Source organism: Mya arenaria, chromosome 8 (assembly GCF_026914265.1).
Source record: "Mya arenaria isolate MELC-2E11 chromosome 8, ASM2691426v1".
Taxonomy (NCBI): Eukaryota; Metazoa; Mollusca; class Bivalvia; order Myida; family Myidae; genus Mya; species Mya arenaria.
In genome coordinates, this window is record NC_069129.1 from 61,589,712 (window position 1) to 61,606,332 (window position 16,621).

At 36.5% G+C, this 16,621-nt stretch overlaps 2 protein-coding genes across 2 annotated transcripts; one reads left to right on the top strand and one right to left on the bottom strand.

Annotated features, from left to right (window-relative positions):
• The first annotated feature begins 117 nt into the window (after positions 1-117).
• On the top strand, positions 118-3,474 carry LOC128243551 (uncharacterized). The gene is made up of 2 exons (XM_052961392.1): positions 118-257; positions 2,491-3,474. Exons 1-2 carry the CDS (start codon positions 210-212, stop codon positions 3,157-3,159), a joined length of 717 nt encoding a protein of 238 aa, XP_052817352.1. The 5' UTR covers positions 118-209; the 3' UTR covers positions 3,160-3,474.
• A 908-nt stretch (positions 3,475-4,382) lies between these two features.
• LOC128243552 (plasminogen-like) lies at positions 4,383-16,212 on the bottom strand. Its single transcript, XM_052961394.1, has 3 exons — positions 15,813-16,212; positions 13,137-13,406; positions 4,383-4,521 (listed from the first exon to the last, which is right to left on the bottom strand). The coding sequence occupies exons 1-3, from the start codon at positions 16,036-16,038 to the stop codon at positions 4,445-4,447; spliced, it is 573 nt and encodes a 190-aa protein (XP_052817354.1). The 5' UTR covers positions 16,039-16,212; the 3' UTR covers positions 4,383-4,444.
• Between the last annotated feature and the right edge of the window lie 409 nt (positions 16,213-16,621).

Sequence of the window (16,621 nt, forward strand, 5' to 3'; positions counted from 1 at the left end):
TATAAATATGCGAATGTAGATATGCTCCCTTTAGTGGGAAATCCCAAGAAGGATAACACGGTGTAATGTTAGGCGTATTGGTTTTGTAGAAGTTGCTTCCCTTTAAGCATAAATTACTGTGAGTCATGCTGTGAAAAACTTACATGTACATACACACATATATACAGATTGGACGGATGATGGTTCACGTGATGTAGCTAGTGGACTAAATGGCTAACTTACAGGGGACAGCTTTGACCAAAGAAAACATTGAGGGGGTATGTTGGATAATGGTCGTATTCTACATTTGCTCTATTTAATCAATACTTGACATGAACTGATTCTTTATTCACCTGATATTCAAGAAGCCTAAAAAGCGTTTAGTGTATTTTGGCACAGTTAAATAAAAGTCGTCACATTCATTTGAAACAATCATAGCCCTGAACACGAAATCTATTTTCGAATTGGCGTTTTTCTTTTTTTTCGGCATAGCTTATTAAGAATAAGATTTGTGAAACCGTGACATCAAAACATTTGACATAGAACCACAGTGTATTTACATGTTAGATAGATTAGATAGATATAATTAGATATATAGATTTATTTCAGTAAGGAATGCACGTACATGAACATTTAAAATAACACCTTTACGCCTTTAATAATTTAAAGAACTACAAAAACAAAAATCAACCATAAAATACATTAATTTATCATAATCATGTATATGTATAAAGTGATAATCTTATCATTCAAACATCGATCTTATCATAATAGTTTAATGCGGTATCATACAAAACATGGCGTCAACCTTAAAGAGTCTCGCTCATGTTCTGTTTGCACTTTTTATGACGTATCAAAGTGTGGCATATCACTAGTAGTGTTAAAACTACATGTTATCACGGTACTGTTAAGATAGGCCACAACAAATTGATCATTTGTTCTACGGATTTTGCCCAAAAAAAGTAGGAGCGAGCGAGCGAAAAAAAAAAAAATACTTTTTTTTAAATTTCAGGCAATTCAGAGGCGAGCGCAAGGCGAAAAATTAAAAAAAAAAATATAAAAAGTTTATTTCTTACCAAATATTTCATGCAATATGTCAAGAAATGCTTTTTAATTGCAAACATAGGTTCTTAGTTTAAATATAAATTAAAAGGTTTTGATTGTATCACATGAAAATCTGTCTCAATATATAAACAATGGCAATTAGATCCAGTGCTTTACTATTAAGTTCAATTTAAGCATGGATATATTGTAAAGACAACATTCCTCATAGTAACGTGCAATTATTCGAAGACCAAAAAGAAAACTATTGTATTCATCCCGTAACTTAATACTATCCCATAAGATTTTTTTTTAGACTAGTAAGAGTAATTCATCATTTGAGCATTTCCAAAAATTGGGTCAGGTCTATATTTGAACCTCTTGAAGGAAATGATAAGGTTGTAGTGACTTTGACATTGAGAATTAAAAACTGAGAAATGCATTTTAGAATTTAAAAAATAACTCGCGGAAACATGTTCATTTGTTGTAAGTCGAGTGTCCGTGTATTTTAATATAAGTTTTGCACTCAAAATCTGATTTAGTTATTATTTAATACTAAATTTTGAGTACAAAACAATGAATTACTTAAAACACACATAAATAATTATTGCCTTCGACGCTGTGAAACTGTTGTTGTTTACTGAAGACTATAATCCATTGACTATGACACTGATTTTCAATTAAAAATGTGTATTTTACATTTACGAAAACTGAAAGTATCCTGCAAATTAATACCGGAAATAAATAACAACGGTGCGTCCTGCAAAATATTCCCGACAAAAAAAACTGTCAACAAATATCGGCTGTTTTGCGGTTACCCGGACCTGATTTTGTCCTGACACGAGGAAAGTTTGCTCGCGGGGAATAAAAATACCTTCAAAAAAGGGCGAAGTCGACGTTGCAGGTTTAAATTTTAAGTAAAAAAACTTCAGAAAATAGAGGAAATTCAGAAGTAAAAAAAATAAAAATAATATGCGCGGCCAAATAGTATGTGCGGGCGCAAAAAAGTTTTTTTTTATTTATTTTTTTCGTTTTTCGAATTTTAGGAGCGGCAAATCCGACGAACAAATGATCAATTTGTTGTGGCCATATGCTCAAATATTGTTTTTGAAGTCCACGATTTCTAAAATAGTTAGGAACAAGATTAAAGAAAAGGCTGAAAGGTAAAGTTATTTCTCGGCTTGTATACATATATGAGTCCTCATTTGAGAGCAGTTTTGGTGTTCTATTCTGTTGTTGACTGGACCGGCGTGGATTCCCACCTCACTACAGCCTTTTTTTTTATATACATTAATGGTATTATTTGTGCAATGTTGGTATTAAAAAGTTAAATCATTATAATATAAGTGTCGACCTTCAGATGAACTACCGTGAAAAACAAAGTTTGATCCAAAACATGAACGAGTCCCTTTAATTTTACACATTTCTTCCGATTTATTGAATGACCACCTCTTTTATGACCTCTTTCAGGCTTTTCGACAGGTAAAAGACTTATATCCGGTCCCCGAGGGTGAAGTCCGGCTGGTTTCACCCGAGATCATAGAATCCGCTATCCGTTTTATTAGAGACTCGTTCGTGAAAGATGAGCCGGTTGGAGCCGCCTTTGGTATTCAGTGGGATGACAACGCCGACGGCTTCTGGCGTCACGCTTTCAGTGAAGGTCTATCACTGGCTGTCGTGTCGGCTAATAGTGGACAGGTGATTGCTATACGTGGAATTGCGCCTATAACCCGTGGTGTGAACTACGATGTACCGGATTCTGCCGACGACAGGCTGAAGCGGTTTCTATCTTATATGAACTACTGCCACGAGAAGTCCAATTTCTTCCAGCACTATGATATCCAAGAGGCCCTGCATTTTTTTGGTCTGGGGGTGCATGAGGCTTACCGACGGAAGGGAATCGCTACAAAATTGTTCCAGACAGCATTAGCTTTCGTTAAGAGCCTCGGTTTGGACAAGGTGTATGTTAAAGGCGAATCATCGTCGGATTTTTCAAGAAGAATTTACGATAAATTTGGATTCGAGCTATTGTTGGAGAACTTTTACAAAGATTGCACGTTTGCTGGTGCGGGTGGTTTAAAGGTGACAGGAGGCCATGCTGCGTACAGTGACTATGGGAAGTGTATAACAAATGAATGATTCAATAACACTTGTGGATTTAAAATTTATTTTGTAACCTTAAGAATATGGATATTGTAATTAGTAATATAAGTAATTATTACTGCATCCACTCTACCAAGTAAGGTTTAAAGTTGCTAAGCGAGTTTTGTATAGTTCTGATCTTGAGGTTTGGATGAAGTTGCTGTTTTGTAACATGTTGTCAAGCTTACAGTGTAGCAAGAAGCGTGCGTTTATTGATATTATTGTAGTTTATACGCACGGAATTTATTGCACGGTTAGGCTCTGCTTACTAGTAATCGTTTATGAATGAATAAAAACATTGAAACACTATAATATGACATAATGCAAGCATACACTGCATACTTGTCTGTTATATTGTACTGCATGAAACCAAAGTTAAGATTCTATCCATTATTATACGTTGCTTTGTTTGGACATTTTTCGTCTATCTAAAGCTGTATTGGGTATTCCTTGCGCTTACACACTTAATGAACTATACGATAAAACTCTCATTAAAATTTGTAACACAAGAATAGTAGGGAAACATCCAATACTGGACATGCAGACTTCTACCTTGAAGTATGTATTTTTTTTTATTTATATATGCATGTATTAGGTAAAGAAATATAATAGAAATGTTAGCTTGAATCTTCGACAATTGAACGCTCTTTTCAGCGATGACTTCAGAAAAAATGTCAATTATGGTTAGCACATTTGCCGTTTGACAGATAGCATATAGTGTCAAAAATATTATTTAGTTCCGGTTTCATACCTCCAGAAAGTAGGTTAGGTAAGCCAGAAAGTCTTCTTCTTTTTTTTTTTTTTTTTTATTAGGCCATTTTGTTTTATGAGATTTTTAAGTTTCCAAAAACTGTAAATAATTTGTATGCCGAATAACATCTATAGTATATAATACAACCAGTTAAAGCATCGCTGGTCATGTTAAAAGCCTAAACACAATTTTAACTTTTAAAAAATTAATAAAAAGAAATCGGACAAATAGTTCTCAAGGCAATAAAAATAATTAGGGTCGGGGCCAAAAATAGGGTAGATTGGGGAGCCGGAAACAAACATAGTCTTTAGTCATAAACACTGCTCGTATGTAATACCATTTGTTGATGTTTTGTTCAACAGACCGAAATGGGGGTATTACAGGGCCAAGCACACCGCGTAACAAAAACGAAAAGTATAATTCGATGGATATACAATTTTACAAAATGTTATTTTTGTTGGTGAACTTCATAATCACAAGACGCGAATTGGTCCGCTTTTGCCCTCTTGTATTTCATGACGGCCCGGTGGCTCAGGTCATGACCATATACTTAAGACCCTCCACGTTCTCCTGATGTCCCCCTGCGGCCCTGTACAGTCGACAATTATCTGAAATATACATAAGAGAGATGTATGAGCATGATGTACATAAACCCGTCGATATTGTCTACAGTTATCTGATATGTACAAAGCAGAGGGTTATTTACTCGACCTCATGGCTAGGCCCTCAAGAAATGATCATATTCGAGAGCCCCTCAACCTACTCCGCCTGCCTTATGTGACATTTATTCTTTTTCCGTTGGGTATGGACACTGGATGACATTTCAACATTAAGTGTTAATCAAAACATTTGAATACTGATCAGTGTAAGATTGTACCAGTAATGGGATTTTGAACGGTTAAGTCAAACATGAGATATCGACTGTCGGTAGTAGGGACACGCTTAGGTATGTCTCTGGAAAGAATTATCCACGACCACAAGCTTACTGACTAGCTTCTTTACATGCAATGCCTTCTACAACTGTCTAGCGGACAGTTAAACCATTTATATGTTTAAACGATACCTGGCAAAAAATCAGTCTTATATGAGTAGGCTGGTAACCCAATGAGAATATTTTGAAGGGACTTTACTTTTTTTATAATCCATAGGCCAAGTTATGTTTAATAAAATTACAAGGACCTAGGTTATAAAAACGTTATGCGCTGCATACATCTGTATCTATAACACGTAATGCGCTGCATACATCTGTATCTATAACACGTAATGCGCTGCAAACATCTGTATCTATAAATACGTTATGTACTGCAAACATCTGTATCTATAACACGTAATGCGCTGCATACATCTGTATCTATAACACGTAATGCGCTGCATACATCTGTATCTATAACACGTAATGCGCTGCATACATCTGTATCTATAACACGTAATGCGCTGCATACATCTGTATCTATAACACGTAATGCGCTGCAAACATCTGTATCTATAACACGTAATGCGCTGCATACATCTGTATCTATAACACGTAATGCGCTGCATACATCTGTATCTATAACACGTAATGCGCTGCATACATCTGTATCTATAACACGTAATGCGCTGCATACATCTGTATCTATAACACGTAATGCGCTGCAAACATCTGTATCTATAAATACGTTATGTACTGCAAACATCTGTATCTATAAATACGTTATGTACTGTTAACATCTGTATCTATAAATACGCTATGTACTGCAAACACCTGTATCTATAAATACGTAATGCGCTGTATACATCTGCATCTATTTATACGTTATGCGCTGCATACATCCGTATCTATTTATACGTTATGCGCTGCATTCATCTGTATCTATTTATACGTTATGCGCTGCATACATCTGTATCTATTTATACGTTATGCGCTGCATTCATCTGTATCTATTTATACGTTATGCGCTGCATACATTTGTATCTATTAATGCGTTATGCGCTGCATTCAACTGTATCTTTTGAAAAGTTATGCACTGAATACGTCTGTATCTGAAAGATTTGTATATATTGAGTCCTAATACAGTGTTTTAAGTATTTATTTCAAGAATTCTCAAGTACTAGAATTATCACCGAAGTGTTTTTGGACTAGGGCACTTGTTGCCTAGTTCATAGCCATAACCGCGATGTCTGCATTTTCAAGCCGCATATGAGGGTTCACTGACGTAATGTATTGATACGCTGTATTTTAATTGGATTGCCGTCAGCGAATTTGAATACTCAAAGTAGTACCAGAACTGATTACAATCACAACATCCAATAAAAATAGTTCTCCTAACAATTCAAGCTAACTGTATGTTCTTTTAATGAAGCACAATAAATGCATACGTAGCGAGTGAGTTAATCGGGTTAACCACATGAATGTTCTTGCATACGGACAGATTATATGAATTTGAATACTCAAAGTAGTACCAGATCTGATTACAATCACAACATCCAATAAAATAGTTCTCCTAACAATTCAAGCTAACTGTATGTTCTTTTAATGAAGCACAATAAATGCATACGTAGCGAGTGAGTTAATCGGGTTAACCACATGAATGTTCTTATTCTAATAAGAATATGAACATATTGGAAAAGTACGCATCGAGGTTTTTCCGTTCAATGCTCTGTATTGATATACTGGTACCCTCTTTCGCTTTTATCCGAAAAGAAATTAGTATCAGCTAACCGTGGTGCACGTCGCGCATTCGAAATGTCTTGTGTATTCATACGTATTAAAAGCGAATAAAGCGTGCGGTCTAAGTAGAAAACAACCAGGAAAGTTGGTTTAAAAAAAGTAGTGTTATCCTTTGTATACAATGTTGGTATTCCGAAGTCGGTCCCTGATCTTTTTTTCGACATAATTTGCATGTTTCCGTGATTTTTTTCTTTTCGATACAAAGTTTTTTTTAACTAATCATCGCATGGCACTTAGCAATTTTTTAAAAACAACATGATTTTGGTATTTATTGTTCAAATACTATTAATGTTAACTAAAAACCATATGCCGCGTACCTGTATAACTTTATTTTTTTGAGGAAAAGTAAATCAGGGTACCAGTCTACTTATTGACTTCAAAATTTACTCTGAACAGATGGGCCGAATGATTCAGACATGTATGTTATCACTACTTCCGGATGCTGATGATGTGAATTTCATAGTGTTTTATTTAGGAAATTTATCAATAAAGCCGCCATTGAATGCTTACCACCATCAAACGGATTTATTTTCATCTTACCGAGGGTAGCATTTTTAATTTGACACGTTAAGCAATACAAGTTCGTTTGAAAAACTCTATGTGATTTCAATTTTGCAAAATGGAGATGAAAAATATCAAATATGCGCATACTTATTTATGAAGTTTCATTCTAAATAAAGCCAAATATTGGATATGTGCACAGCATCTGTGAATAAGATGATTGTTTACCTATGTGCATAGAAAAATCTTGGAGCCACTCTCAGTGTAAGTACATGACATTGTGATAAACCATCGCCATGGCATTGATAAAACAATCTTGCATGCTCAAGTTTGATTTCCTCTCTTACATAATGCACCAGTCAATTGTTACCACGCCCCCTCGACGATATACCAGAGAAAAGGGCTGTGTTTTTACCTTTCAGGTGCCCTCGTAGCTAAAGAACTTCAGCGAACACATTATATATTACCTTTTTGGACGTGTTGTAAACATCAAAAAAATAAATATCAACATTACAGTTATGGAAGCCAGAACTAGTGTCCTCGCAATGCTGGGTGATTGCGGTGGTTTTGTCTTCCCTCAAAATATATCAGGAAATTGCTGTTACCTTAGATCCCCGGGGTGTGGGGTTATTCACGGGATTTTACCACCAGTTCGTTCTTGCAGGGCAGGGATTTTACCGGGGATTGGCTGGATGAAAATCCGGGGGGGGGGGGCGTGGTTACAATTGTCTGGTGCACACTTTACAAGTTCTTTTTCTGAAGACGCTTTGTGCTCACTTTTTGTTTTCTAGCCAAGAATAATATCAAAAATCAGTCAGAGATACAGTATGGTGATGCATTGTTGTTGATAGATCAATATAAATTTGTGAAGTATTTGAGGGAAAAGTATTTGGTTAAATAAGTGTAACTTTTGAGTTTTATTGAACAATGCAGTGCCGAAAATTGTGGAGATATAATTGAATTTGTATTAATTAATCAGTTGATTTGTGGTGTTTAGGGAACAACATCAAACTATTCAATAAAGATCCCTTATGTTGTGGAATAGTAAAGTAATGAAGATTTAATCTCACAACAGTCTTTCTCAAATGCTGTCAATGCTTTTTTATGCTTAGGAATATCTAACCTCGCGATGTCAGACCAGAAATCATCTTGGCATGAGCTTGGATCACTTTGTATCATTATCCACCAGTCAATTGTAACCACGGCTCTCACATCCGGGGGTATACCGGGGATAGCCGGCGAAATGGGTCATGTTTTTACCTTTCAGGTGGCCCCGCAGTGCCAGGTCTTCCCGGAAAATACAGTGTGGATGGGGCTTAACCTAATGTCCCTTGGGTGCGGGGCATTTGGTGGGGACTTTACCATCAGATTATCTCCGCAGGTCGGGGACGTTAGCTGGGTTTGGCTGGACCGAAAGTAAAAGTCCCTGCTATACCGGGACCGGGGGGCGGGGTGGGGCATGGTTACAATTGACTGATGCATTAGCTTGTGTATTCAGATAAAGTTAAGAATAAATATTTATTTATATAACTTATACTTTGTAATCTAATTCAAAGATTTGAAAAAGGTATCCTTTATCAATAAATGCAAATATACATAAATGACTGTGCAAATCTTTTTGTATCATCCAAATATGAGTACCTTGCAGGGTGAGTATTATTTGTAAAAATTATATTAGGTGAGCTTTCAAGATTACCTTTCCAATCGCATACACATTGCGGTTTGAAACCTGAATAATTAAAACAAATCTTGGTTGTAGACCATTACTATTAAATATTTGATAAGTCACAGACATTATAAGGTACAGTTTAAAGGGGCTGTACTAAGTTAATGATGAAAAAGCAAACAATTTAAAGAAAATTGTAGAAAATTGACATAAACTTGGTATATATGTGTACAATTAATGCATTGAAACTTTTTAGACATACAAAAATTTAACATTTACTAAATACGGTTATAAACAATGATGAATACATTTGTAGGATTTGATATCCTACTAGATGTAACCCGGCTTCGTTCATTTTTCTAAACTTTCTCTCAGTGATGAGGATTAAATTTTATTCACTGCAGTTGTGTTTTCTAAGTTTATGAAACTAAGAACAATTGAAACAATTCATTAACTACTGTTGATCAGTGCAGATTGTGGGAGGTCATGGTTGAGTTCAATGAACCACCAATAAGCCCTGCCAAAATTGGATACTGATTGTTCAGTCAGGTGCTTTTGGTAGGAATGATTAGCATGAATGCTAAGTTTAACCATCATTTATGAACGTTTACACAATCATTGAATATTGAAATAACAAGCGAAATGTTAGTTTGAATGATGAAAGCCATGAAATATGTGAAGTATTCAAAAAGAGACCATTTTTTCAGCTTGTGTAAAAAATGAGAAAATTGTTAAGTAAAATTATTTATTGTTTATCAGGAAAATGTCGAAATCTCATGTTTATGCCTATAGTGATCATACTTGATTGCTATGTTATTGGCACTTATTGCAATATGTTTTATTCATTGCAATATTATGTTGACTTAAGTTTGTAGATAAGAACTAATGGTATAGGTGATGTGAGAATGATCTCATAAGTCTTTAAAACCCCTTTTGGTATTGTGAGTTTTTTGCTCAAGTTTTGTTCAGTTAAGCTTTTGAAGATTTTCAAAGTAACTGCAAAACAAGTCCAGCTGTCTAGAAAGACTATGTCAAACCCTGACCAGATATAATTTCTTGTCTTTTCAAATTACCAACTTGGCAATGGTTTTATCATAACATAGGATATTGGTTTGAACATGTTAGTGTTTTTGTATGTGGAATGAAATATCATAAGTGGCACTAAATTGAACATAATTTATACTTCTCATTGATATTACACATAGCCCCAAGTACATGTTGATCTAAGATTTAAGGCTTGGATGGAGTCAGGGTAAGAAAAATGCATGTTAATACATTGTACTTTCCAACACAAGAACTGTTTGTTTATTCAAGTAATTAAAGCAATCCCAACACCAAGGTATTGCATAACCAGCTTAATTGACATTATGAGTTAAAGTTCAAATTGCTGCAATTAAAGGCACATCTATTTCTCAGAATTATTCAAACTCTGATTTAGCAACCTTAATTTAGTTATATGAACTTCTTTTGCGAAATGAAAGCTTTTTTAGATTTACAAGGACGGGTGAAAAGTATTTTCCAAATGTACTGCAACACCTGATACCTGTTGCCTAGGAATCCAACAAATTCTTGGCAGTCCAAATGTTACAGTACTATTCAATTTGGAGTGCCTGAAAAGAAAGCTTCTTGATTCTACGTCCAACATCTTCTTTCTGTATGACATATTGGACCAGGGAATCATGAACCTACAACCTTTTGCATCTATTGAGATAGGGAGCTATCAGGACAGTGACAGAGGACAATATAAGAATGGCCAACTGCTGCATTTATTGAGTTATCTAATGCATACAAATTAAGACGGAGAAAATAATTCTAAATTTTTCCAAACTACTTCTGTAAGCATCTTGTATATGTATGTAGTTGTCTTTTACAATGATTGTTCAAAGTTACAATGGCCCTGTGGGTTAAAGATGCTCTGTCCACGGGGTAACAGGTTTTGCACATAATAGGGTTATAAGTACTGCGTTTTGATCCAGGTTGTATTCGACTCAAGTAGATTTTTGCAGATTCGGACACCACAAGGCACAAGCCGAGTGAAATCAAAATCTACAAAAAACTACCATAATCAAATATGACATTCCACCATATCCGGATCAAAACGCAGTTACCACATTTTAGCCTAAAATGTTATAATTATGGGAACTACTTTTATGCGCAGTCACCCATAGACGCTTAGGTGTTAATCCGATCTGGTCATTGTTCAGTTTAATTTCGTCCCGTCCAGACGTCCAGTATTTGACTTAAAAAAAATGGCGGCATCAGAAAATGGCGCTCGACCGAAGACAAAGGGTTCGCGAAAAGTTCAAGAGGCCATTGAGTCTCTAGTAGAGGAGAACAAGGAAATACAAGAGGAGCTTGTGAATTTGACTCCGAAGAAGTAGACCTCTTACGTCTCTCTGGATGCTTTACGTCGTGAACGCTCGGTTCTACAACAGCAGATAGAAGAGCGGCGTACCGACGTCACAAGAGTGGTATCTGGCCGTATTGCACTGGAGCGGAATATGGGTTAAAGTATTTTGTGATATGTATTGCATGTGGATTGATGATGGGTATAAAATAACAAATAAAATTATGTTTGTTATTCCATTCTCACTAGCAGTGTGATGAACTGCTGATACCATGTTATGAAATTTGATGGTCAAAGTATTTAAAAGACATTTCAATATTTCATACTTTAAAAACGATATTCATCTCATCTTAGTCTACTCAACTTGCTTTGCTATGTACAAAAGTCTGCAGCAGTTATATGAATAGTATTAGACAGAAGGCAGTGCCTAATATTTATCAACAGCACTAAGTTATCATGGTAACATGTTATATGAATTGAATACCAAGCACAAATTAAGAGGGAGAAAATAATTATTCACTTTTTAAATAAAAACTACTTCCTAATAGCATTGTGTATGCAGTATGACATAGGTGTACAATGTAGATGTCTTTTACAAAGATTGTTTAAAGTATGGCTCTGTGGTTTAAAGTCCCCCTGAAAAAGAGGCGACCGGTTTTCTATATAGTATATAATTACATCATTGAAAATCTTCTCTGAAACTGCAAATAACAGTCCTTTGATTAAAAGGAATTGATCAAATTAAAGAAGTATGTGTGCCAACCACGTAAATTAATTTGTACAAGTCTGATTTAATGACTTTGGGAAATTCAAAAGAACAATGACTTTATCTGATTTAACGCTTTAGCCCCCCTCCCCCCCCCCCTCACTCTACACACACTTAACTAGATTTTTCAAATTTCCTTTGCAGCTTGCAAGCAGTTTTAGTCTAAAGTTTAAGCTAGCCCATTAAACAGTGACCCCTTGTGATATGAGCCGATTTTTTTCAATGTTTAGAACATGGTTGTCAACATTCCCCTGAATGAGGCCCTAGTCCATCAGTGCTTTCAGCACTTTGATTTACACAAGTAGTGATACTACATGCATGGTTTAACATATTCAATGTGTTCGATATTGATGTGCTTAACCATCTCTTTTGTCATTTAAAATTAATGCTCGATGTATTCATGAATCTATGTTTTTAATAAGCAGTTTTGCAAAAGCTCTCTATGGAACATAATATGGTTTGCTTTTTAATTGAACATTAATAATAAAAGCCTCCCATAGCGGCATTGATTGGTATTCTTAAACATAACAGCTTTACTGTAAAATTGGATAGTTTGCTCTGATTTTAATGCAGAAAAAGAAGACAGTTGAATTGCGCATGATTGTCATTTGTTATTATCAAAGGTGGCAATAACAACCAGATATTGTGGGCACATTTATATAAGTATTATAAGTACCTTCACTATTATTGTCAAATAGCATATTCAACCAAGAGGTAGACACAATGTCCCATCACCCTTTTCAAAGGTAAACGAAATCTTCCACATCCCGTTGCATAGATGGAGATAACTGATCAGACAAATTCCCCAACAACATTTGCAATAGCGGGGGAAATCCTCACCAATCTTTGCAATATCTAGAAAAAATCCCTAATAACCTTCACGTAAGTGGCAAAATACCTAACAACCTTTGGAATAGGCAAAATACCCACCAATCTTTGCAAAGGTAGACAAAATATCCAATAACCATAACGTAAGTGGCAGAATATCCGAACAACCTTTGAAATGGCGGGGAAAATCCCCCCCCCCCCACACACACACACAATCTTAGCAAAGGTAGACAAAATCCCCAACCAACTATGGATAAGTGGGAAAATTCCCACAATATGTTCATAGGTAGACGAAATCCCTCACCACCCTTTCCATAGGAAGACAACAATCCCAACAAACTTGGGATAGGCGGAATAGGTTTCATACCAACATAAGCATAGTAAATGTAAACCGTCATAACTTACTGTCATTGAAGAAGCATTTATAAAGGTTGCACGTGTCCCATCTCACATCGCCTCTGACGGTGTAGCACCAGGGGTAGCCTGTCTTGGAAACGTCCCTGCAGTAATTTTGGGCCGCCGTCAGCGAGCTATCCGGGATGTAGTAAGGGTTCCAGGAGTGACCGTGAGGAAACTGGCTGTCCCAGCGCTGACAGGCTATTCCCCCCTTAGTCCGCGCCCATGTACCGGAGTACTGCCAGTAATCCGCCGAAAAACACCGATCGTCGCTTACAGCTGGGAAACAAGAAGGGCTTGAATTATTACCATAATTCATTCGGATGAACTGACATTCGAGTTATACTAAACATAAAATTATGTCTCCATTAGATTATCCGACAGACATAAATGTTCATTTGCAAACCCTCGTTTCAAATTTAGAGACTTTTTACATTTTTAACCCAATAAGTACGAATATGAATAATTTTCGACATTGTATTGTATGGCCTAATTACTCAATAGCATCAAAAGAAATAGTTTTAACACATTATAATTAAATGGAAACCTATTAACATATAATGCGTATCTCCCTAATTCACATACTGGTTTAGTTTGATCGTTCCGTTGAGAAAATTCATGTATTCTGCAAATGTCAGACCTATGACTTTGAAGGCACTCGCTCATGTTATGTTAAAAGCACTTTTGAGTTTCTAACGAAATAAAGAGTGGCAAACCACTAGGAGTGTTTAAATTCAGAAACTGACAGCTAGTGACCGAAGTGTGTGTCTGTGGGCCAAGTGTGTGACTGTGGGCCAAGTGTGTGACTGTTGACCAAGTGTGTGACTGTGGGTCAAGTGTGTGACTGTGGGTCAAGTGTGTGACTGTGGGTCAAGTGTGTAACTGTTGGCCAAGTGTGTGACTGTGGGCAAAGTGTGTCACTGTTGGTCAAGTGTGTAACTGTTGGCCAAGTGTGTGACTGTGGGTCAAGTGTGTAACTGTTGGCCAAGTGTGTGACTGTGGACCAAGTGTGTGACTATGGGTCAAGTGTGTAACTGTTGGCCAAGTGTGTGACTGTGGGTCAAGTGTGTAACTGTTGGCCAAATGTGTGACTGTGGGCCAAGTGTATCACTGTTGGTCAAGTGTGTAACTGTTGGCCATGTGTGTGACTGTGGGTCAAGTGTGTAACTGTTGGCCAAGTGTGTGACTGTGGACCAAGTGTGTGACTATGGGTCAAGTGTGTAACTGTTGGCCAAGTGTGTGACTGTGGGTCAAGTGTGTAACTGTTGGCCAAGTGTGTGACTGTGGGCCAAGTGTTGACTGTGGGTCAAGTGTGTAAGTGTCGGCCAAGTGTGTGACTGTGAGTCAAGTGTGTAACTGTTGGCCAAGTGTGTGACTGTGGGCCAAGTGTGTAACTGTGGGTCAAGTGTGTGACTGCGGTTCAGGTGTGAAACTGTTGACCAAGTGTGGGACTGTGGTCCAAGTGTGAGTTTGGGTCAAGTTTGTGACTGTGGGTCAAGTGTGTGACGGTGGGTCAAGTGTGTGACTGTGGGTCAAGTGTCTAACTGTTGATCAAGTGTGTGACTGTGGGCCAAGTGTGTGACTGTGGGTCAAGTGTCTAACTGTTGATCAAGTGTGTGCCTGTGGATCAAGTGTGTGACGGTGAGCTTAGTGCGTGACTGTGGACCATGTGTGTAACTGTGGTTCAAATTTGTGAATGTGTGACAATGTATTTAACTGCGGACCATTGGTGATGTTCACAATCAATGTGATTCTGTGGTTCGAAGTCTACTAACATGTCAAGAATTAATCATTTCTTCTTCCATTAACTTTTCGTAATATAGGTTTATCAAAGACAATATAAAACAAGCAATAACAATACATGCTTAAATTGCTTTTAAGTCACATGATTTTTAATTGATGATAAATCAACACTGATATTTGTTATCATTTTAATTATTTATGTTAGTCGACAGTTTAAACTTTGTTCAATAACAAAGAAAACATGTAATTAAATGAGACAAAATATGTTAAATGAACTTTTAAGTCATAATGTATGAAAGTAATAGATGCTCATGGAGTCGAACTCTTACCAGCCCGATAAAAAGAAGTGTTTTGCCCACTGCACTGTATGCCAGAATACTCTGTCTTTCACTCGCCAATTTAATTATTTTAAAATACATAGTGCTCGCAAGAGATTGAATATCTTAGGGAATACCATGGAATTTAAAAAAAAAATCAGATTTATTAGAACAACAAAAAAAGGCAAATAAAAAAATAGAATCGAATCGAACATATCGAGAAGTTACCAATTTGTGTAAACCAACATGGTTCCAATTGACTGACAAGCAAAATGGTTTTAATTGACTGACAAGCAAAATGGTTTTAATTGACTGACAATGATTTTAATTGACCGACAAGCAAAATGGTTTTAATTGACCGACAAGCAAAATGGTTTTAATTGACTGACAAGCAAAATGGTTTTAATTGACCGACAAGCAAAATGGTTTTTATTGACCGACAAGCTAAATGGTTTTAATTGACCGACAAGCAAAATGGTTTTAATTGACCGACAAGCAAAATGGTTTTAATTGACTGACAAGCAAAATGTTTTTAATTGACCGACAGGCAAAATGGTTTTATTTGACCGACAAGCAAAATAAACGAAACAAGCAGATTAAGAAAAGCAACAAATCCTGCACTTACTGGAATATTTCCAGAGGAATGCCGTGCAGGCGCGGAGACGGCACTGGTTGGCGCACTGGATCCGCGTGTCCGTATGTATTTCAGCCACCAAGGTCGACTGGTCAAAACTATAGAGTTCGTTTGGCAGAGCATTACCATGGAAACGGTTCTTACGCGCGGCGCGAGAATTGTCGAACAGACCGAACCAAATAAAAATAAAACAAGAATATTTCCATGTGCTCGCCATTTTACGGATTATTGTCCCGGAGTGTTTCTACCGACAGCAGCCAGACACATGAACATATAAAACCAGTCTAACGAATGTTTTGGAGCTCGGCCGTGCAATTTCTTATAGTCAATTAAAAATGCTGCGACTTTTTCAAAGCGATCAACACGAAACTACGCACATAATGAGCGCAGCGGAAACCTCCTGCCATTTCCATAATAAATGAAGCTCTTCGAAATTAACACGGTGCAGAATCAAATAGCGCTTTCGATCCGTAAAATCGGGAGGGAAAAGTTTAAATGTTTAATGCTTCGTTTGTGTCTTTAATGCTGCACTCTCACAGATTTACCATTTTTACCATTTCTACAAGTTTTCTTTATTTTTTGTCTTGGAAAAAGCAATTTTTGCGGTAATATCTGCAACCCAATTATATAAGATTGCTGACAAAATAACAGATAGCAGATTTTCATATTTCCGTTCAAAAAATAATGTTTTATGGCTTAAACCGTTACATACGTTTTAAAAAAAATGAATAAAACATCAATTCTTGAACTCAAATATAAAATTCTGTGATCTTATTTTTCGTCAGAAGTCTTATATAACT